At 37.9% G+C, this 22,840-nt stretch overlaps 1 protein-coding gene across 1 annotated transcript in view; it reads left to right on the top strand.

The window, feature by feature from the left end:
* LOC140138322 (uncharacterized) overlaps positions 1-22,379 on the top strand; it is a 30,797-nt gene extending 8,418 nt beyond the window's left edge. The window contains 12 exon segments of the mRNA XM_072160232.1: positions 3,987-4,402; positions 4,404-5,809; positions 7,977-8,115; positions 11,171-11,341; positions 12,013-12,181; positions 13,064-13,233; positions 13,972-14,052; positions 15,444-15,644; positions 17,558-17,722; positions 18,730-18,825; positions 19,222-19,349; positions 20,456-22,379. Coding sequence (XP_072016333.1) covers positions 4,052-4,402; positions 4,404-5,809; positions 7,977-8,115; positions 11,171-11,341; positions 12,013-12,181; positions 13,064-13,233; positions 13,972-14,052; positions 15,444-15,644; positions 17,558-17,722; positions 18,730-18,825; positions 19,222-19,349; positions 20,456-20,627 — 3,249 coding nt within the window. The 5' untranslated portion in view covers positions 3,987-4,051 and the 3' untranslated portion in view covers positions 20,628-22,379.
* Positions 22,380-22,840: the final 461 nt, after the last annotated feature.

The raw sequence follows: 22,840 nt of genomic DNA, 5'->3' as shown, positions 1-22,840 counted from the left end.
TTTTTTTGTTTACCAATTCATGGAAATGACATAATTGTGCTGGAGAGGACATTTGTTAAATTGCAAACAGAATCGTGGATACAGGCTTGCAAAAATGCAACAAATACCAAATCATGTGCCACCTTGGTAGAAGGAAGACCACTCTTCCTCTACAAATTTCACATTCTATGATATAATCCTTCTTATTTCAACAATTAGTAATTAACTTCAGTTCTGGAGAGGACAAATTTTTAACGCGGAACTGTGGTATCAAGAACAAGTGGTCTACTGTATGTAAAATAAATGAATTCCTCAATCAGTGCCCTGTCCCATCAATTGGTAATATAACACAGATTATACAGGTAGGGTAAGGGTTTATATTTCCTCTTTAATGTTAACAAAAATGGAGGCATGAATTGGAGAGGACACTCATTTTTTTTATTTAACGCAAAATGCCAATTTTGCAAGAATCTACGGAATTTTAACATTTTTGCACCAATTTTCACCATTCAACTTGCATGATGTTCCACACATATCATATTTTCATTGCAACAAGCACATTGCCATAGAATGTACCTAATTTTTCAAAGAATTAATTCAGAATACATGGGCAAAATGAAATGGGACTCCAAAATTGGGTTAAAAATGTACCTTTTGGCAATTTTTTTATACAAAAAATAGACAGAATTCTGTAAAAATGCTCATGTAGCTTGTAGTTTGTGGCATACTTAGAATTAAGTTAATAACACTGCATTATCACCCTAATTATATCAACCAGATATGATAAAAGCCATTTTTGTGAACGTGTCATTTATAATGAAATAGCCCTTATCTAGGCTTGTTTTCTCAAAATTTCTAATCCATTTGAATGTAATTTTCCCCTCAGAAATGGTGTCTGGCTTCACCCACTCGACCCCCACCGGGGCTTTGCCCCTGGACCCCGGCCGTGAGTGGCGAGACTCCGGTCGCCATTTTCCACCAGCATTTTCCTCTTTTTTGAGAATTAGTCAATCTCATAAAGTTGTGTCGTGCATTTCCTTGAAAAATCCTCCATTATAAAGTTGCTACTGACAGTTCAAGGTGGAGCTCTGTCCAATTTTTTCAGGAAAGCTTTATCTTAAAAAGCTCTATCTCATGATGCAGTTCATATGTACGCAGGTGGCGCAGTTTTCCAGTTATGAATCTTTAAAGTTGACATAGGAATATACTGTATACACGGAATGCAGTACCGTATTCATAGAGTTCACATAGTATAGCTATGGGCTCCCTTGACATAACTGGAATTTTAGACACAAACTAAAAGTGCCCTCCCATAAAAATACCACCAGCAAATAAGGGCACCTACCCTTAATTCTTGTTGGGATTTTTAGAGGAGGAAGTTCTCTATTTGTACATGAAATTTACCCCAAGGCAAAGGAGCCCCCAGGTGCGCCATTAGGCGAACGTTTACGGTATGTGAACTGGAACATAGTTCCTACTGACAGTACATCTAATTTTGCATTAGGTCATGTGTCATATGGTGGGACCCCTGACAGGGATGCAAATTGTGCGGGAGCGGGGAGCACCGCTCCTAGGAAATTGAGGAAATAATGCCATGGGAAGAAAAAAGAAAGAGAGGAAAAAGGAGGGAGAGAGAAGAAAAGAAAAGAGAAGAGGAAGAGGGAAAAGAGGAAAGAAAAAGAAAAAGAAGAAGAATGAGGTACAAGATAATAGGGGAGGGCTGTGAGGAAGTGAAGCTACTGAATGGATGAGAGGATATCTTTAAAGACACTGGTTGTGCAAAATTTGGAGATATTCACATTATTGTTCAAGAAATAAGAGCAAAAAAGAAGGTGTTGGTGTTAGAATATAGAAATGGGATATAAGGAAATTTACAATTCATCACCATAGGAGGTATTCAATGTAATTTAACAGGAAGAAAATAAGTTGGATGAAGACAGGTGGAAACAGGGCTCATATCTGAGGAAATTTAGAGAGGCGGCAATTAATCATATCTGAGGACATTTATAGAGAGGCAGCAATGAGGATTTTATGGGAACAAAAGTCATGGAGGAATTCAGTGTATCACTGAGAAGAGGACAAACTGGAAAATATGGAGGAAAATTAAAAAGAGAACCATAAAGCACTAAACAAGTTGTGCTCCTCTGACAAAAAAATGAAAGAGGAATGGGGGTAAAGGAAAATGAAAGGGGAAAGGAGCCTCTGTCCGACCAAAATTGACCCCAAACTAGTGTAAAATACCAAATTTTCACATTGTCATCATGAAGCCTTTTTTGGATGCTAGAAGACCTAACATACAGTCGCTCTAAAAATACACGCTATGTTACGAGTAACATTCTCATCTTTTGAAGGCAAGAATAAAGCTATTTTATGCATGGTATGATTGAGGAAATCTTGAGCCTAAAAACCTTGCTCCTGAGGAATAAATCACAATTTGCACCCCTGGCCGACCCCAAAATAGTGGGAGGTGTTACATTTTTCTCTCCTCTTCCAGATTTCACTTGTTGGTACAGAGCTATTCTTTGTCCAATTGCATTAAGTTTGGGCTCATTATACAGCTTGATTATTCTACTTTTCAAACATGTTTCACAATTTGAAATTATCATTTGTTTAATTAGTAAAAAATATTAAAATGTTAACGAGGATAAACCTGGAGGATAAGCGGTAGAGGATAAGCGGTAGAGGAGTATGTTCGCAATCTCTATGAGAAATGTTGTGGAAACATGATATCTTTGTGAATTTTAAATTTTATCATTGCCAAATTCTGTGCTATACATGTAAATAATATCTCAAATCAAAGCTTGTTCATTAATTATTCATATTCAACTATTAGTTTGATCTATTTCATGTTTTCAAGTACTCGCTGAGAACCGCAAGTCACAAGACCCACAATTTTTCCCTATTCACTACACACAAAATGCCAAGATTTTCAGTCACAATATGCGTTTTGGCTTTAAATTGTTGTTACTTGAGAATTATACAGATTTATTATATAGATAGGAAAAGTATACATTTTTGGAAAGCATTTTACCCAGGGAATCCAAATATGCAGTTAAAATAAATGTAGGATACACTCTAAAGAAAATATTTTCAAATCAACATTTGGTGCGTAAAGTTACGTACATTTTCACACCCTGTATCACCACTTTGGCCAATCATAACATAGTAAAGGTATACATTTTATTAAAGCTCATAGTGTTGCCTGCCACAAAATTAGATTACATTAGAGGTATTCCATATCAGTAGCAAATGCAATAAATTATTAATTTTCTAGTAAAATTATTTTTTTTCATGATATTACCCTATATATTTTCTTACACACCCTGTATACCAACATCAATTTTGCATTGTTGGATTCCTTGGAACATTAGCTTTCCAAAAATGTATAGTTTTGTTGGTGTGAGATGTATAGTTTTAGATATGTATCAATTTAAGTGAAAATGAAGGCAAATGATCAAAATCAGTGTTTGTAACGCAAATGTGCCCCACCATATGACATGTGACCATTAGTATAATACTTTCATCCTAGTGCTACCATAGTACGTCACTATGATACACTAGACTTTTGATGAAATCGGTCATGTATTTTTCATAATTTGGTCATGGAAAGTCATGGAATTTTATTGCCCTGAAGGTGCAAGAACCCTGATATTTCCACAAATACAATCCTAGCAATCCAAGGTTACTTGGTTCATTTCACAGACCCTAGAAAAACTACAAACATATTTTAAATGTTATGCTATTTTCATAGACGTTTAATATTCATAAAAAATAATGTGAATAAATTATATATAGTGTAGAGAAAATAAATGTACAAATTAAAACTAAATTTTCTTTCCATTTATGTCATTGGGGAATTTTTATGTTTGTTAAAAAAATTTTGCAGGATATTTTGTCTGACCTTCACTGGGAAATTATGTAATCCTTTTTTCAGGCCTGGACAAAGTTATAACTTGCTGTTCCATTATCTTGCAATCTAAAATCAGTATTTTTGTTTTCTTTTTCAGTTATTGGTTTAATGGTTTTGATTAATTCCAGAGTGTGAACCGTTATGATGTAAGCCAATCAAACCATGCCCTTACGAAGGAAGACAAGATCTTCAGGCAGTAGATCTACTGGTGCCGAAGACACCACCAGCGAAGATGGAAACCTCAGTCCAACAAGCAATGGAGGACGCACTCATCCCAAAGAAATGTATGCCCCTGATAGGGCCACCAGATCAAGGACTTCATCAGAAGATCTTATAATACTTGAGCTACCCAAAAGTAACAGACTGAAAAAGCCAAATAATGAAGCAAAACCTGCCAGGCAAAATAAGGAAGATGTAAAATCTAAAAAGAATGTGGACGGACTGACTAATTCTAAGCAGGTTCACAGTGTGAACAACAGTAGTGGACCATCGCCTCATTTAAATGATAGTTCTCCCGGTGCGTCAAGACGTACACGAAGGAGATCAGGACGTCTTAGTGGTGACAATGCGGAGAAAGAACCAAGAAAAATCTCACCGCGATACATCATCTGGGCAGTCTGTTGCTAGATCTGAAAGAAGACGGAAAAGATCTGGAAACGATGCGGAATCAGACTCATCTCCTGTTGGAACAGAGAATAAAAGTGTCAAATCAGATGGATTCAGACATAGAAGTCGGAAACTCAGTTCCACAGAAGATAAGTCTCCTGTTGGTAAAACTGGAAATGCAAAAGAAACTAATAAAAAGAATACTGGAAATAATAACAAAAAACTTGAAGCAGATGGCGATGATGGTCGTTTTAAAGTCCCGTCAATTTCAAGTAAATTAAAATCGGACTCTTCAGATGTTGCAATACACGATTCACACAGTGCTAGTAGAAGGCATGCGCCTGGAAAGTCTGCTTCAATTGACACGGTGCTCAGTGTTGACGTTAATGTCGCATCCCAGGACTCTTTGCATACAAGAACTAGTCCCCGAAGACCAAAAGTATCACCTAGGCACGCTGACAAGAGGTCATTGGCCAAAGGTGACAAAGTATCTCCAGTAACAAACAATGCTGCAAGTAAAGACACTCCTCCTGTTTCACCCAGGACAAGAAGCGCAGGTACGGTCGCTCTACCAAAACATGAATCTCTTGAACGGGGGGAGGGAGAAGCCCAAAGTTCTGCAAAGTCCGATTCAAGTAGAAAAAGACGACCGTCTGGGAGTCAGGAGACCGAAGCAGATGCCGCTGCGACACATTCCAGTAAAAAGAGAAAAAGAACAGGCTCTGTGTGCAGAGATTTAACCTCTGAATTTGAGGAGAGGGGAAAGACAGGGAATTCAGAATTGATTCCAAACTGTGATACAGATGACAAAGTTCAGGATGATGATTCAGTTTCAGAAAAACCCGACTCAGAGGTGAAAGACAATTCTAGTAGTGTCCTTGATGTGCAAGAAGAGAGTGCAAAATCTCGTAGGAAAGGAGCATCGACCCCAACCAATAGTCCAAGGAAATCAAGAGCAAAATCACCGGGAAGGTCGCCTTCGTCAAGACGAGGGCTTCGCTCTGCAGGACAAGTCCCCGATGTCCCATCAGAGTTAAGTGAAGAGTCGAATGAGGCGAACAGTTTAATTGAGAGCAAAGAACCTTTAAATGAAGATTCAGTAGCAAATGCAGAGGAAAAGACTGCAGCAGAGAGGACTGAGGACACAACTGAGAGCAGAACGGAGGAGAATCAGGGTGATATTGAGATTGGAGATGGCAAACCTGTTGTTGAAGAGCTTGAGGACTTCACTGGGGAAGGATGGTATGAAGATGTAGAAGATACCGAGTTGTTTTTCTTTGAATCTGACCATGTGGCACTCAAAGGAAACAGAGAGTAAGTCATGTTTAAAGAGAGCCCCACCAGAGCAGTTCTTCTGGGGTGAACCAAACCTGCCTGGTTATCAAATCATTCAGAGATAACCTTTTCACTGATTAATTTGATAACCAGGCAGGTTTGGTTCTCCCCAGAAGAACTGCTCTGGTGGGGCTTCCTCTTTAATGAATCTATTCTTTATTCAGGAATTCAGATCGGTATCAATTCTGAAAATTAAGGAGTTTAAGTCAATTTTGAAAACTTCATCAATTCTGCTACAATTTGTATTTGTTATTGTTATATTGAGTGCATAATTGGAACATCCTCTAAAAACGTTGACGATGATTAATATTAGAAATTATCTTTCCAATGCAAATATAATTTCCTCATATCTAGGATACAATTTTTACTCATTGTGTTATTTTGGTTGACACCCATTACACCCCCTATGAAAGATGTTACCTTAATTTCACACAGAGGGAGTATTTCAAATTGGGCTACCTTTATGTTATTTAATATGGGTGACTCCATTTAAAATCTACACCCCCTGTGTGGGAGGTAAAGATCATGTTGTCAATTGGGGATGTATGGATATATAAATAGGTGTATAGTCACCAGGGGCATGTTTCACAAAGACTTGCATATTGTCACTGGGCGGGAAAAACCTCATACTTTTGGCCCTTGAACATGGATAAAGCCTTGTAGGTGTAGACTTCATATTGAAGAGGTTGCTTCATCCATGTTCAAGGGCCAAAAGTACATGCAGACAACACCTCATTATTTAATTTTGGCCCTTGATAATGGATAAAGCCTTGTAGGTGTAGACTTTATATTGAAGAGGTTGCTTCATCCATTCATATGACTTACATTACGCTAATGAAAGTTGACTCCCAGTTTCCCGTTACCCTACTCCGCTCAAAACAATTTGCTGGCCAAATATTTCATTATTTTGAATAAAATGTTGATTTCTAACAAACTTTAACATACAAATAAATAATTGTGGTTTTAAATATATCATAAATCTCTTTCTGTTGATTTTCAGGAATTTTCTTTGCAGTAGGAGCATGGTATATGGTTAATAATGAATTATTAATGAATACCTACTCAATTCTCTGTCTCGCACTTTTTGATCTGCTCTGATCTCATCCCGTAATAAATATTGTGAAACTTTTGATAATAGTTGTACAATCACCTTCATGTGGTTGTAAACTACACCTGTAAACTACAAACACTGATTTATCACATGTATACATGGGTAGTTATTGGTTTACACCTGTAACTGATGCAATAATGAAATGGTATGAAATAATGAATAATGAAAAATGAAATAGTCACCTACACAGTCATGAAAAATAATGTAACGGGAAACTGGGAATTGACTTTCAGTCTTACATTACATATCGTCACTGGGCGGGAAAAACCTCATCTGTACTTTTGGCCCTTGAACATGGATAAAGCCTTGTAGGTGTAGACTTTATATTGAAGAGGTTGCTTCATCCATGTTCAAGGGCCAAAAGTACATACAGACAACACCTCATTTACTTTTGGCCCTTGATAATGGATAAAGCCTTGTAGGTGTAGACTTTATATTGAAGAGGTTGCTTCATCCATGTTCAAGGGCCAAAAGTCCATGCAGACAACACCTCATTATTTACTTTTGGCCCTTGATAATGGATAAAGCCTTGTAGGTATAGACTTCATATTGAATGGTTTGCTGCATCCATGTTCAAGGGCCAAAAGTACATGCAGAGTTGCAGACAACACCTCATTATTTACTTTTGGCCCTTGATAATGGATAAAGCCTTGTAGGTGTAGACTTTATATTGAAGAGGTTGCTTCATCCATGTTCAAGGGCCAAAAGTCCATGCAGACAACACCACATTATTTACTTTTGGCCCTTGATAATGGATAAAGCCTTGTAGGTATAGACTTCATATTGAATGGTTTGCTGCATCCATGTTCAAGGGCAAAAAGTACATATGAGGTTTTTCCCGCCCAGTGACGATATAACCTTTCCATTGATATAATAGGGGACAAAGTGTGGTAAATCAATTGTAAGATCAATCGTAAAGCTTTGTGAAACAGGACCCAGGAGAGCAATATTTTATTATATTTAGCTCTCCTACATTTCATCAGAACTCAAGCCTTGGGCCTTGATCATTTTGATAATTTCTCCTCCCTCCCTCAGCTACCGTATGATGCTGCGTACCTTGACAACCTTGGAAGCCCAAAGAAAGCAAGCGGTGCAAGATTTGGATGTCCTTGTGGACAAGAAGAAGGAGGCTTTACAGGATCCTCTTGGCTTTGCACAAAAGTTGCAACAAAGGGTAAAACATTTTTCTTTTCTTATTTATAATATTGAACATTTATAAACAAATCCGAAAACAGATTGGGGGTGTATGGATACGTGTTTCTACACTGGCGAAGTTATGTAATAATCGGATTTATCATAGCAATAGGTGAAAACAATTTTTGAATATACCGCACTGCACTACAACGTTCACACGGTACCTCTGCATTGAACCATATCATGCTGATCATTCGCACCTGTAAGATTAGTATCTTTGAAAAGACCGGTATTGTATTCAATCTATGATTGCAGACATACACAGGTGATGAGTGCAACCAGCTTGTAGTGCAGCGCAATATATTCAAACTTGTTTTCACCTATTGCTATGGTAGTTAATCCAGTTTATTACGTCACTAAATACTGGCAAACTAGGACAAACGCTCGAGAAATCTGTGCAACAGTGGACTCACAGGAACTGTGGATTTAAATTGCCATTAGAAAGAATATAGCTATCATTATGATCCACAACATGCTCATCTATCAGGGGAACAATTCTTAAACCCCAATACAATTGTACATTCATTGAATGACCTTTGAAGATTTGGGTACAAAACTCATACTCTGCAACTTGAGGTCAAATTTTGCACTATGATTATGTAATTGAGGGCGAGGTTATTGGACTATGCCATTGGGATGAGGCTCTTGTGGTCCATAGTGTATTGACCGCACTTGGGGTGGGGTCTAGACCCTGATTGTGACCACGAAATGAGCATAAATTGGGTCAGTCCGCACAGTTGTTGATATCAACAAAAAATTATAAATGGGTCACCCACGCTCGTTATTCAACCCGCAAAACCCTTACATGTGACCTACTACCACGAAATGAGCGTACAGTTGCAAGATAGTAGTTTGGAGACAGCTGCTGAGTTAAAGGGGCATTTCGTGATCCACAGCCTCATCCCCCACTTTTCTCAAAAAAAGTTGAGATTTTTATATCACTGGAAACCTCTGGCTACATAATGTTTATGTACAAAATATTTCTTGCAGATTAATTCGTTTTGCAAAGATATCGTGAAATTTGAATTTCGTTCTGGTGCACCAGAACGAAATTACAACGCATTGTCTAGATGGAGCAGTGTAATACACATAATCATGCATAACTCGCAAAGCAAAATCGGAATCAACTGAAATTTTGGGAATAGGTTTTTTTCGTGGATATGTACTGAAAAATGTCATAAAAAGAGGATGCTAGGATCACGAAATACTCCTTTAATGTTCTTTGTTTGCTGCATACCTGTACAAGCCAGTAGTAGTATCATTTATGATGGCCCATTGCACCCCCATTCACAAAGGAATGAATATACAGACATACTTTTGGCTTGGACAGTGTGTGTGAAACAAAGAACACCAACGTCGAAGCCAGGACTTTAGACCTTACACTCATTTCGTGGTAGCAGGTCACGAAAGGTATGGTAGCAAATTTGCTATCCTAAATGATGTAACTGTCAATGTGTAATAACCTTAAATGGCATAAGGCCAAAAAAAAACTGTTTGGTTGCCCTTCCAAGACATAAATTTGGAGGGTCGGTAGGTCGATCCTTTTTTTTTTCATGGGTTCCTCCTCCATTTTTAGGGGTGTGATTTTGGTAATTTTGTGCCCGGGTACCGGCGCATTTTTCGAGGCGGGTAACGGGTACCAAATTGCAAAAAAAAAAAAAATTGCCAAAAATTATAATTTTATTTATTCCCGTTTTTTTAGTGTCCCCGGACCTAGACCTAAACGCTAGGATCATTCATGGTTGACCTAAGAAAAACAAAAAAAAAAAAACCCCTTTTTTTTTTATTTATTATTTTTTTGGATGGGTAGAGGACGCCTGGTTTAGGGTTCCAGGACGTAAAAAGTCCCCCATTTATCACAAAATATCAATTTCCTTAATAAAAACACAAACATCGTTGTTTTTTTTAATTTCGGATACCCGGGCTGGGAATTTCCTGCCCGGGTAACAGGATTCTCAGGCGGGACTCGAATTCCCGGGACTTACTCACACCCTTATCCATTTTCCCTCCATTTTGATACTGTCCAAATTTAAGGTTACTTCTAAAAAAGTGATTGAAAAAATAAAAACCCGACCCAAGATTTCTGATTTTTTGGGTCGGTCTCTGAGGGCAACCAAACATTTTTTTTTTGTTGCCTAACCACCAACCATACCTTTATTAACTATTTGTGGTGAATTATCACTTGTAAATCATGATGGTAAAAAAGACTATTTTAACACTACATGCAGGGTCGCCAAAAGATTTCAGCCCGAATCGCGGGTCAAATAATCAAAAAATCGCCCAATTTTTCTCTTTACCATTGGTTTCTATGGGGCAGGAAACTATCGTAAGTCGCGTGAGCCAATGTTGAAAAGTCGCCCAAATTTTTTCTTAACCTTGGTTTCTATGGTACAGGAAATTGCCAAAAGTCTTCAAAGGTCGCCCAATTGGGCTACATGTACCAAATTGCGGGTTTGGCAACCCTGACTACATGAGTAGAGTCATTGTATGACTCAGACCTGGAGCTTATGAACATTTTAATATTATATTCACTAATTTAAAGTCAAAATCAAACAATTTTTCCAAAAATACTTTGTAACCTAAATGGTTATCTTTGAGGTTGAAAAAAAGACCTTAAGTGGTGGTTAAAAAAGAGACCCTAAGGCCTAAGTGGTAGTTAAAAAAGAGACTCTAAGTAGCGGTATGGTCCCCCTGAACAGTGACATAGCCAAAAATTCCTTTTTTGATGTTTATATTAACGTGGCATTTATATATTTGAGTCATTCGCAAGTTGGTAGTTTTGAGACATGCTGCCTGCTGAGACATCCTGGCTACTGGCTTGTACACCTGTCCTTTGTGTATGACCCATTTTGTTCCCATTCACATGGGAAAGACATACATAGACATACTATTGGCTCGAACAGGTGCATGTGAAACAAAGAATACCAACACAGCAGACAGGACGTCTCGAAACTACTAACTTGTGACTTTACGCTCATTTAGTGGTAGCAGGTCACACATTTGATTCTAATTAATGCTTATTTCTACATACACAGGAGGATGTTGGATTACCCAATGGCCAGAGAGTAGTGGTGTTACCTGAGACCGATTGGACTAAGTACCTGGGTGCAGCTGAAGCTATAGAGCTAGCAGGTTTTAAACATCAGACTAGAGGGCAAAACACTCAACTGCTGCAGGCAAACATTCTAACACAAGTAATATCAATAGTAAGTACTGGATATATGCTTCGCCTTCAATGGTAAATCCCATAGGCTAGAGTCCGCAGTTTTCCGAACGGAAGAAAATCACGGAATCGGAGGTACAACACGGAAATGACATTTTTGTATGATGTGACAAAAGATAAGAGAAATAAATGCTAAAAACAATCATGAGTTGTGTATGTCAATTTTTATGATAAAAATACTGGTCAATAATACCGAAATAAAGGCATATTACCAAGGCAAGAACCCCCTATATCCCTTCAAACATCGTAATAGTCGGTCTATTATCGTGAGAATATTCCAATCAGAGCATATTGCTCGCGATATTGAACACTTTATTGTGACATTAATATCATTGTTTATACATTTTAAGCTTTATTCATGACACAGATTTACAAATTTTACAACATGGATTACAACACGGAAAATGGATTTTAGAAAACGGTAAACTTCGGACTCTACCATAGGCCTTTGCGGGTAGACCTCTGATGTCATCATGCCAATGCGCACATTGTTACTGAGCACTTCGTGGATTTCAAATGCGCAGTAGCGATGTTCGCTAAAGGATGTGCACATCGGCGTTATGACGATATTTCATATTACATGGTTAGCAGTTCCGATCGGAAGACTTCATATAATGCAATGAACCAGCAACACTCCTACTCTCATCTCCATAGTGTACAGTTCTTTACAGTAGCTGGTCGACAAAATTAATAAATCCGTCATCACAGACCACGTGTCACAAGAAAACCATGTTAATTGTTATTGATTGGGATGGAGGGAAAGTAATTGACAAAGACTCTTGCAAGCAAACTAGATGGATTAGAGAAGCCATGTGGATCGGGGGTGGGAGGGGGGGCAACGTTATCAACCACGATGAAGGGACATACTCTCTCAATCATGTATACGACCAGCTACTGCAAAGAACTGTACACTCTGGAGATGGATGAGAGTAGGAGTGTTGCTGGTTCATCGCATTACTGATATGAAGTCTTCCGATCAGAAGATGAAACGTCTAAACGTGAGTAAATTATTGGACTTGTAAACACAATTTACCAATAGTATTTTCCTCACTGTTGGTCAGTGGCCTCTCACACGCCTGCCATGGAAGACATGACCTGGAATCTTCTTCCGCACAGGGAGTGAGGATTTCAAATGAGGTTACCTGTATGGATAACTCCATGTCAAAACTACACCCCTTGTGCAGGAGATTATGGGATTTCAACTGGATTAACCTAATATATATGTGACATGTCAAAAGGAGACACTTTTGGGCAGGTTATCAATTTTGAGGTTTTTACATTTCTTAAATATAGAGATATTTTGCTCCACAACGCCATTTTCCCCAATGAAATTGGACATTCCTAAGTGAAGATATTGTGTTAGTAAGTTATGGTATTATAAAATTGGAAATTGAGATATCGGCCTTTAAAAATATTATTGACAATGTTGAGAGTAGGAATTACTTGAAAAATGTCTCAAAAAAATACAAGATTCCAGTTATTTTCTGGTCTGAACCTATCAGACAATATCTTAAACATTAATAACATCACAAATTCGCAACAAACACAATTATTGTGAATCATCCTCGGGCAGATTTTTGGCTATTTCTCCATTTACGATCCTGCCCAAAAGTGTGTCCTTTTGACATGACATGTCACATTTGATCTCAAATGATAATAATCAATAATCAATAATAATCAATAATTGTTCATATTACTTCTTCAGTTCTTACAGCTGTAAGTCAGCTGTCACAGAAATCAACTAGTGCTTCTCAACCGTCATCACAAAGCCATCAGCAACAGCAGCAGCAACAGCAGATATCTCAGGCTTCATCTCAACAGCCATCAACAAGTTCTACACCTGATATGTTCTTCTTGAATACCATAGACAGAAAGGTAAGAAATTAATCCATGGAATGATTAGTATCAATCGTGAAGAAATCCCATTTGGGGGTATGAATTAGGCTTGGGCGACTAAGTCGCCAATAGTCGTTAGTCGCGACTATTACTGGTAGTCGCGACTACGACTATTGAATACCAAAACTATATTTTTATGTTAAAAAATCATGTTAAAAGCGCCAAATATCTGCCAAAACCAACCAAATACTAACATATAAACTGCGAAAATAATAAGCATTGTCTTACTAATAGTAACATTAACCAACAAATAATCATGAAGTTCATATATCATCATTAAATTGGTGTTATTGACTTGTTATCGTAAATTTGCAAACCAATCTTTCACCGAATTTTTCGGTCCAATGTAGACCACAGATAGTCGCGACTATAGTCGTAGTTGTGACTATTTGCTGTCGACTAGGAAAAAAGTTGAAGTCGCCAAACACTAGTATGAATCATAGGATACCCAAAGATATTAGAACCAAAGATTACCAACTCAATACCATACATAACCTATGGAAAATTCACCATCTTTGTTTGTTGCTCATAGAGGATCAATGTACCTACGGAATTTATCGGCAAGAGCCCAAAATCAAACAAGAGTTTGCGTCTTCAAGCGTCTGTGTTGCTTACTGTATTTCTGTGTATTTTGTTTTTGTCATACGATATGTGCTAATGTTTTTGACTTACCTTTGATATTCTTATTTCCTTTGTAATGTTCTCTGGTTACTGCAGGAAGCCTTTGTAGTACGAGGTCGATCTGTTGACCCTAATAAACCAGCCTCATTTAATCAACTCTGGACAGTGGATGAGCAGGTTAGTCATTAACTACTTTTTGTTACACCTCGACAGGGCAGGATTGACCTTTTTCAGGGCCAGGCTAATCTTTTGGGAACCCCTAGCTATCGGGATCCATGTGTTACACACCCCATCCTATCCCTGCAACCTATTTCTCATTCCAAAACAATGATTCACCTCACCCAGGTGCAATGGGAAGCTGTTAGGGGTAGTCACAGTCATTGTACTGATGAACCCTGCACCACTTGTAGGCTTCAAACGTGGTTCTGACATATTCTAATGACGGCGGAATAAATGTAAAGCGCTTTGAGGCTGTTTACGGCATAAAGCGCTATATAAATATCTACATTTACATTTATCTACATTTTATTCAGTTTTCCCACAAATTTGGCGCTCCCCGGATCTTGGGCCCATCTTGCCCTGTCCGAAATCTGGCCAGGCACATCGAGTTTGTTAGAAACGTCAGTGCTTTTACGTGGCAAGTATGCCAAGAGACTGCCTTTCTACATGTGTGTGTATGTATACGCTCTAGCACACGATTTGATTCTGCGATCAGTGAAATAGCATCTACATTAATTTCCAAGTTGAAGGTGAAACAAAGTATATAGCCAACAAGGGTTTGAAAAAGTATCATTTGTCTTCATATCTTAGTATTATTAGGCTTATATTATTTCCTGTACTTTGGAAGTATTTCAGAAAGCATAAGAGAGTAGTGTATAACCAGTACAGTACATCACCACTCTATTATTTTGGTGTCTTAGGCATCCTTTCAATTTGATATGTGTATGTATTAGATTTTGTCTGGCATTTGCTGAATTTTGAAAATATATAAATAATTATTCATAACCTCATTAATATACACAGCAAGTGCGATCCAATCACAGATAATAACTTTTAAATACGCGGACGCAATATGCAGGTCATTGAAAAAGTATAATGAACGCGTCTCGTGACGTAGCTAAAAGTACGCTCTACAGTGACAGTTACGTGATGTGTTACGCGTTCGAACAATTTACGCGGACGCTGGCCACCGTATTTGGACATCGCATAATTAGTCGCTAGCGGTATTTCCTTAATGGGCTATTCGATTTTTTACAGGGAAACAACAGATAAAGTTAAAAATGTGACGTAAATTGAAAAGTGAAAAGTGACGGTTATGAATGAGGTTATATAATAACTTTGCATCAGTTATTTTTCGGGTATTGTGAAATATCTAAACATTGAGCTTTGGACCTCGGAATATCCCTCGGTTCCAAAGCACAATGTTTAGATATTTCACAATACCCTCAAAACAACTGATGCGCAGTCATTAACCTCTAATTAATGATTGAACATTTCAGTATTGTATGTGCATTGTCAATAACCCGTAACACATTGTGTTGTTTTTATTTTAACTATCATTTCTACAGCGTAAATTAGAAGAGCTGCTCGTCAAATTCCCCATGGAGGAAGTGGAAGCCAGAAGGTGGGAGAAGATCGCCAGGGCACTTGGCAATCGCACATCTCAGCAGGTGGCTAGTCGTGTACAGAAATATTTTATTAAATTAACCAAGGCAGGATTACCTGTGCCAGGGAGGATACCTAATATGACCTATTATGCCAATAGAAAGGTACTTATATATTGTTTGTATGTTTGTTAATGTGTTTGTTTGTATGCCTAAGCCATGGGTTCTCAATTTGCTGTAGAAGTACCATAGTGATGTAGGATTAATTACCATAGCGATAGGTGAAAACAATTTTTGAATGTATTGCACTGCACTAGAAGTATGCTGTAACTCTGCATCGCACCAATGATTGATTATCAAAGAATAGGCATAAAGAGCTGGATCGTAATTTTATGGAAATTTTACATTATGCTCAGTCAATGTATATTTCACTCTCCTGTAAGATTAGTGTCTTCAAAAAGAGCAGTATTGTATTTGGTGTATGATTGCACACATACACAGGGGTGACAGGTAATGAGTGCAGCATACTTAAAGTGCAAGGACCCCCATCAGAGAGATCTCATTAACAAAATTGAGATGATCTAAAAACGGGCTGCCCGATTCACAACAAACACATACGACAGAACGACCAGTATTACCAAACTCATCAAGAACTTAAACTGGGACACAATACAAGATAGAAGAACTGCCAACAGATTAAGTATTCTCCACAAAGCCAGACAGGGCCTCCTGGCCCTGCCGGTTGAACACCTACTTAAACCAAGCCTGCATCAATCTCGGCATACCCACACTGATTCATACCAGATCATCACTTGTGCAAAGGATTGTTACAAATATTCATATTTCCCAAAAACTATAATAGACTGGAATCAACTAACACAATCAATCATCCAAATTCAAGACTCAACCAGCTTCAAAGCAGATGTGCAAGAATACCTAAAGCAAGACTAAAGCATCTTCAGGCGCACACCAATTCCTGCTCGTATTGTTCTGCACGGAGCGTTGTGCGGTATCCACACAGATACAGATTCAAAAATTGTTTTCACCTATTACTATGGTAATTAATCCTGTTACATTAATGCTTCTATGGCGAATAGGCTGCCCACGGGCTAGATTATGCCTGCTGACCAGTTGTGGTTGGCCCTTAAACAGTTCTGAAGTGTACAGTAAACATAGCAAACCAAGGTGTAAACACAAAATCTTTGAAATGATTGTTATTGAGAAGCTCCGGCCTACACTGTCATTTTGTGCCATCAGGACAATTGAAGTAGTTGTTTTTCACAATAGGTATTTGCCTTTACCCTTCATTTACTAATTTAGTCCAGTTGGCGACAATCGGTCAGGCACCCACAATCCCGGACATAAGTCGTTTGAATACTTGTGTCTAAGTAGGACTGTTTGAGACCGTATTCTGATATACTTGACATATTAAAAGTTCACTTTCTTTGACGTGAAGTCTGAACCATTTCCTACTACTACAACCCTCCCCCTGCCCCACCAATCAATGTTGGATGTTTCTAGGGGTTCATGACCAAAAAAACAACCAACAACATTGATCAAGGGGAATGGGGGCATATTTGAGGTACCCATGTTAAAGTGTTCAAACAATTATGACCAGGATTGCAGCTTGATGTGCGACTGTACGAGCCCTGGCAATGTCAAGTTTGAAATTACTCTTTACAAGGAAGTTACTGCTTATTCAGTGACGTAACTAGGGTTGGTAGCGCCCGGCGCAAGAAACAAAATTGGCGACCCAAAAATATCTTAGACGCCCCCCCATTCTTGAAACAATTTGGACAAATAAGGCCTACCACTAATTAATTTTGGTTACTATAAGTTGAATACTGTCTTAAATGTTCTTTCAATTGATTTTGTGCCGAAATGCTAAATTGGTAAATTTGGCGCCCCCTAAGGGTGGCACCCCCCTCTTTTTGACAAGGGGAGGGGGCTAAATGCCCATATCCCCTACCCCCTTGGCACTGCCACTGGATTTGTGTAAGGTTGTAGATGTATGGTCGGAAGCAATGACCAGTGACCACTATTCTTCATAATTTTGTATGTTTTGATTTCTTTATCAGAGGGGTGAAACCAAGAGAGTTCATCCATTCACCAAGTCATTATACCAGCCTTCAACTTTCCTGCAGTCAGTGAGACCGCCGGTATATATGGAGGAGGACGAGAATATAGGATGGTCTGGCTATGTACCAGGACAAGATGACGACGATGATGACGACTTGGTATCGGTGAGTATAATCACAAGGGGCTTTCCCCGCACAATTTGGTTAACATTCAAGTCACCAGGCCTTGCTAAAATTGGGCTAAGGCTTAAAAAAATTTGATTGGCGTAACATTAAAAAAAATTAGGGTAGTTCAATCAGCAATTAAAAAAAAAAAAATTTTACACACATTTTAAGCTGAAAATCGTGAATTTTTCATTTTTTTGTTTTGAATTTTAATCTTTTTTTTATTTGGGTTTTTTTCCCCCCATTTTTTGCGAAAAAAATAAGAAAAAAAAGTCTAGGGTAGGGTCTATTTTTAGGGTCGGTCGGGTTACGTCAATCAAACAATTTTTTTTTTTTTTTTTTTTAGGCCTTAGCCCAAAGCATTTTTATGAAATTTAAAAAAAATTTGAAGAAAAAATAAACCCATTAACAACAAAATTGTCCAAATTGAAATAATATTCTGGGTTGTGATTTTAGGGTTCCTAAAGCCTGCAAAAGTAATGGAATTGAAACGCCATTAACAACAAAACTGTTAAAATTGAAATAATATTCTGTGTTGTAATTTTATGGTTCCTAAAGCCTGCAAAAGTCACAGAATTGAAATAATTTGAAGAAACAAAATTCCCTTAACAACAAAACTGTTTGAAATAAAATTCTGCGTTTTAATTTTAGGGTTCCTAAAGCCTTGTAATAATGTGAGATGAGTGATTGGTATTTGACCAATGAGGTAACACACTTTTTTTCAACGCAACAAAAAGCGCTCTACCTCTTTGGCTAAAAACCAATCGCTATCGTTCAGCGATGTAGTATATGAAATCAAGCTTAAGATTGGCTGCAAGAGGAGTGGTTGGAAGCCAGTTTTATTTTATTATAATGTATGCTGTTCTATCTGTTGAGAAAGAATTTTGTGATTTTTTTAAATCATTCAAAAGTTGCCAAACTTAGAGATTTGAAGTGTGTGGGAATACTGAATTAGACAGCATCACAGTCTGATGTAATGGTGTATTTTTGTTTTGATATACACACAGGATGATGAGAGCATTCCAGTGGAGCTTAGAAATTGTGAAGAATATCAGGACTTGTTAAGACTTAAGAAGATGAAGAAAGACAAGTTGAAACAACAGGTGAGTCCAGGGTTGTTGATTTTTTTTATTTAAATCAGATTTTTAATATTTAAATCAATTTTTTAATTTTTTTTTCTTCCAAGAACCGCTATACACCATGATAAAGTCAAAAGAGTACCAGTGGAATGTAGTCATATGCGTACAATCCTACCAGGTATTTACAAAAAATCAAAACATGTTTTTACATGTGAAAATTTCAAAGAAAAAATTTGGTAAAATCATGAGGAAAAAACCCTGGTGAATTCTGCACCTTGAAAATTAATTTTAGCAATAGATAAAGTGACATCATAGAGGTATTTTAATTGTATCCTAAAGTTGTAGAAACATTGGGAATGATGTAAAACAGTCAATTTACAATAATGATAGTAATCTTTAATATATCAATTTTTGTTTCAGAGTTTAATGAGTCATCAGGGATTCAAATGCGATGGGTGTAATATGGAGCCTATAGTAGGAATAAGGTGGCACTGTGTTGACTGCCCTGTTCATGTATCAACAGATCTATGTCAGGCTTGTGTAGACTGGTAAGTCAGACTTGAAGTAGGAATAAGATGGCACTGTGTTTAGTATTTTTGGCTAAAAATTGGTGAAAATTATAATAAATAACGAAGTCTTGCTTGCTAGCTTGCTTGCTTGCTTGCTTGCTTGCTTGCTTGCTTACTTACTTACGCTCTTACTTACTTACGCTCTTACTTACGCTCGCCAGTCGCACAAAGTGCAGCTAGTGTATGTAATGCGCACAACTGTGTGCACGCCTTTGTAATGATTTTATATCAATCCACAAGGTTGAGTCTTCACCAATTATAATCCAAAGTCTGGTTTGTGTAGACTGGTAAGTCACATCAATGTAAAAATGACATTATTAAGTTTTTGTAATACTACTCTTAACTCGCATAATATATTACGCAGGAAAATCACATTTATCTATGGTTCTTGCTGTCTCCATACATATTAAACCATGCAAGCATCCTGGTACTATCACCATCTGACAAACCCCTAGATAACCGTCAACTACCCGTAACCCTAACCGTACCGTGTACTACAAAATACTACTTGATGTATGTGCTGTTCGTGCCTGCATCCCATGTGGTGTGATGACGCAATCGCCCTAAGTGATATATAGGCACAGTTTCGCTGGCCAGCGAAGCCCAAGACCCGTGGCAAGGTGTCGCCGACCGTGTGCTTGGCATGCGAGGGGTCTCTGTTTCTAATCCCACCCAGAGCAAACAACTTCTTTCTTTACTCTCTTTATTCCTTCCTTCTTTCCCTTCCCGTCGCCGAAAAGCCCTTAGGCCGTTAGGGTTAGGTATTTATAAATTATTCATGAGGGCAAAGTTATCAAACAATAATTTTGGGGTGGAAAGCATTTTTACCCATTCTCTCAACTTTTTTTTTTTTTTTTTTTTGTATTAAAACGGTTAGAACCGGTTTTTTTTTTTTTTTTCCCATTTTTATTCACCTGTACTTGGGCCTGGTGGAAAGGAAAAAAAACATACAGTCATGGTCCACCAGACCCCATCTTAATTACTGTAACCATTCTCTCAACTTATCTGCTGTATGTCCTTTTAGAAAAAACACCACCATGACAATATTTTCTCATTCTTCTTGTAACTTTTGTGTATTATTGCAGTGACTTCAGCTCCCCTGATCATTCAAGCAGTCACCAGATGGAACCTATACAGTACCATTACGGAGGAGCTGGACCAAGTTTTGTTGACTCTGACTACACACAATTTACACCTAGCACGGGAGATTACAACTACCTCGACCCTAATTACAATCCCTCTGCTTTACCTACGTGATGGACGGAGAGATAGATACTGTAAAAGTTGAAATTTTTCGTGTGTTTCAATTTTTTCGCTTTTGGGTAATTTTGAACGGTTTCGCTTGCTATATTTGCGATTCTAAACTTTCCGTACATTGACCTTAACTAGGCATGAAAGGAATATGTTTTCATGTTGCTATTTTCATGGTAAGGGCTTAGAATGCGAAAGGCGTGAAATTAAATGTGGCACGAAAATCTCTACATTTACAGGTGATTGGATGCATACTAAGTGAGACTTGAGAGATTGCGATTTGTGGATTGTCGGAAAATGGTAATCAAGGATAAAATGCGTATTGCCTAAGGTAATTGTGAGAGCAGACGACACTTGGGTTTGAGATGCGCCTTCCTTGTCCTGAAGAAAACTTTGCTGAGAAGCTAGCTCATTTCCCCCCTTTTTTTGTTTCTTTAGATAGAGTAAGTAAACTGCTATGACAGGGTGGTGTGAAACATAAAAAATGAGAAAATGATTAGGAACAGGGTTGTAGCTAGCCATATTTTAGTACCGGCTAAAATTAAGAGAAAATTGAATCAGAATGCCAATTACTTGACAGTAATGGCATTTGACAGCTGTTTTGAAGACAATTTATCATTTTAGTGCTGGTCGGCAAGACCTATAATTCCCTTGATGCCGGTCGGTCAGACTGAGTACTGGTTACTGCCAACCACCGTGGCTACAACCCTGATTAGGAACAAATATTAAAGGGAAGAGGGAACGTAACGTAACATGGGGTAATACATGGAGTTGCCAATATCATGGCAGTTGCTGATTTTGCGCATGTAATTGGGCAATCCACTCACCCATTGTGGAAGATTACACGGCCATCGTAATTCCAGTTGCACCTAAACTTTTGCCAGTTTGTTTTTAAATTCCAGTTTGAAACTTTCGAAATTTAAAAATCCAGTTGGATTTTGCACCAATTTGGCTTGAAATGAGGAATATTTTGTGTGGAATTTCACAATTTTAGACACTTTTTGTACTTGTTCAGATGAAAAGGGTTGGAACTGGAATTATTCAAAGCAGGGTCAGAATTTTGGCAAAGATTCTTGTAAACAGATTTGTGTGAATCAAAGTTGATTCTCGTAAACTTTTGTAGTTTACACAGAAGTTTATTTGCAAGAATCAAATGATTCCCGCAAATTTATTCAGCAAGAATCAAGATTGATTCTCGCACTGTGAAAGAAAATTCTGACCCTGCAAAGTGTTGAATTTGGTTGGAATTGCGAAATCTTCCTCAGTGGGAGGTGTTGATCAAAGCAGTGTGCTAACTTGGTGAAAAGTTAATGCAGATGTATAAAAGGATCAGGTGAACAAACTAATATTATTGTGGTTTTCTGAAACTGACAAACCCCAGATAATTGTAAACCATCCCTTTTAAATTACACTGGCTGAAGAGAGTGATGTTATCAATTTTTTTTTTGCAGTGCGAGGCTATTTTGGCTGTGGTCATGACCCAGGCTTAGTGAATCACATATGTGACATGATCAAGGGGAATGAGTTGCATGTCGGCAAGTTTCAATAAGAAGTTTTTTCCATTATTTTCTAGCAGTTTACAAATGCTACATTTTGATGCAAATCCCATCAAAATTGGACATCTGGTTACCGAGTTATGGGCAATTTATTAATGAAATATTATTAAGAAAAGAAAAGAATTTAAAAACTGTTTTTGCCAAAACATAGTACTCTGGTATTGGGCTATTCCAGTTGAAATCCGTACACCCCCTATGCAAGACATGACCTTAATCTCTCACACAGGAAGTGTGAATTTAAAACAGGGTTACCTGAATGAGTGACTCCAGTTGAAATATACACCCCATGTGTGGGAGATTAAATTCAATGTCTTCTACAGGGGGTATGCGGATTTTAACTGGAATTGCCCAATCGTCGGTATGTGCAAATTACAAAATCTGATTTGTTAGGAATTCATCGGCATAAATCAAGTTTGATTTTTTGACCAAAGATATTTCGTCACTGAGCGGGAAACACCTCATATGTACTTTTGGCCCTTGAACATGGATAAAGCCTTGTAGGTGTAGACTTTATATTGGAGAGGTTGCTTCATCCATGTTCAAGGGCCAAAAATACATGCAGGAAACATCTCATGTTTACTTTTGGCCCTTGAAAATGGATAAAGCCTTGTAGGTGTAGACTATATTGAATGGTTTGCTTCATCCATGTTCAAGGGCCAAAAG

Source organism: Amphiura filiformis, chromosome 17, assembly GCF_039555335.1.
Source record: "Amphiura filiformis chromosome 17, Afil_fr2py, whole genome shotgun sequence".
NCBI lineage: Eukaryota > Metazoa > Echinodermata > Ophiuroidea > Amphilepidida > Amphiuridae > Amphiura > Amphiura filiformis.
Note: the sequence above shows the minus strand (reverse complement) of the source record. Positions and strands in the feature narration are given on the sequence as shown.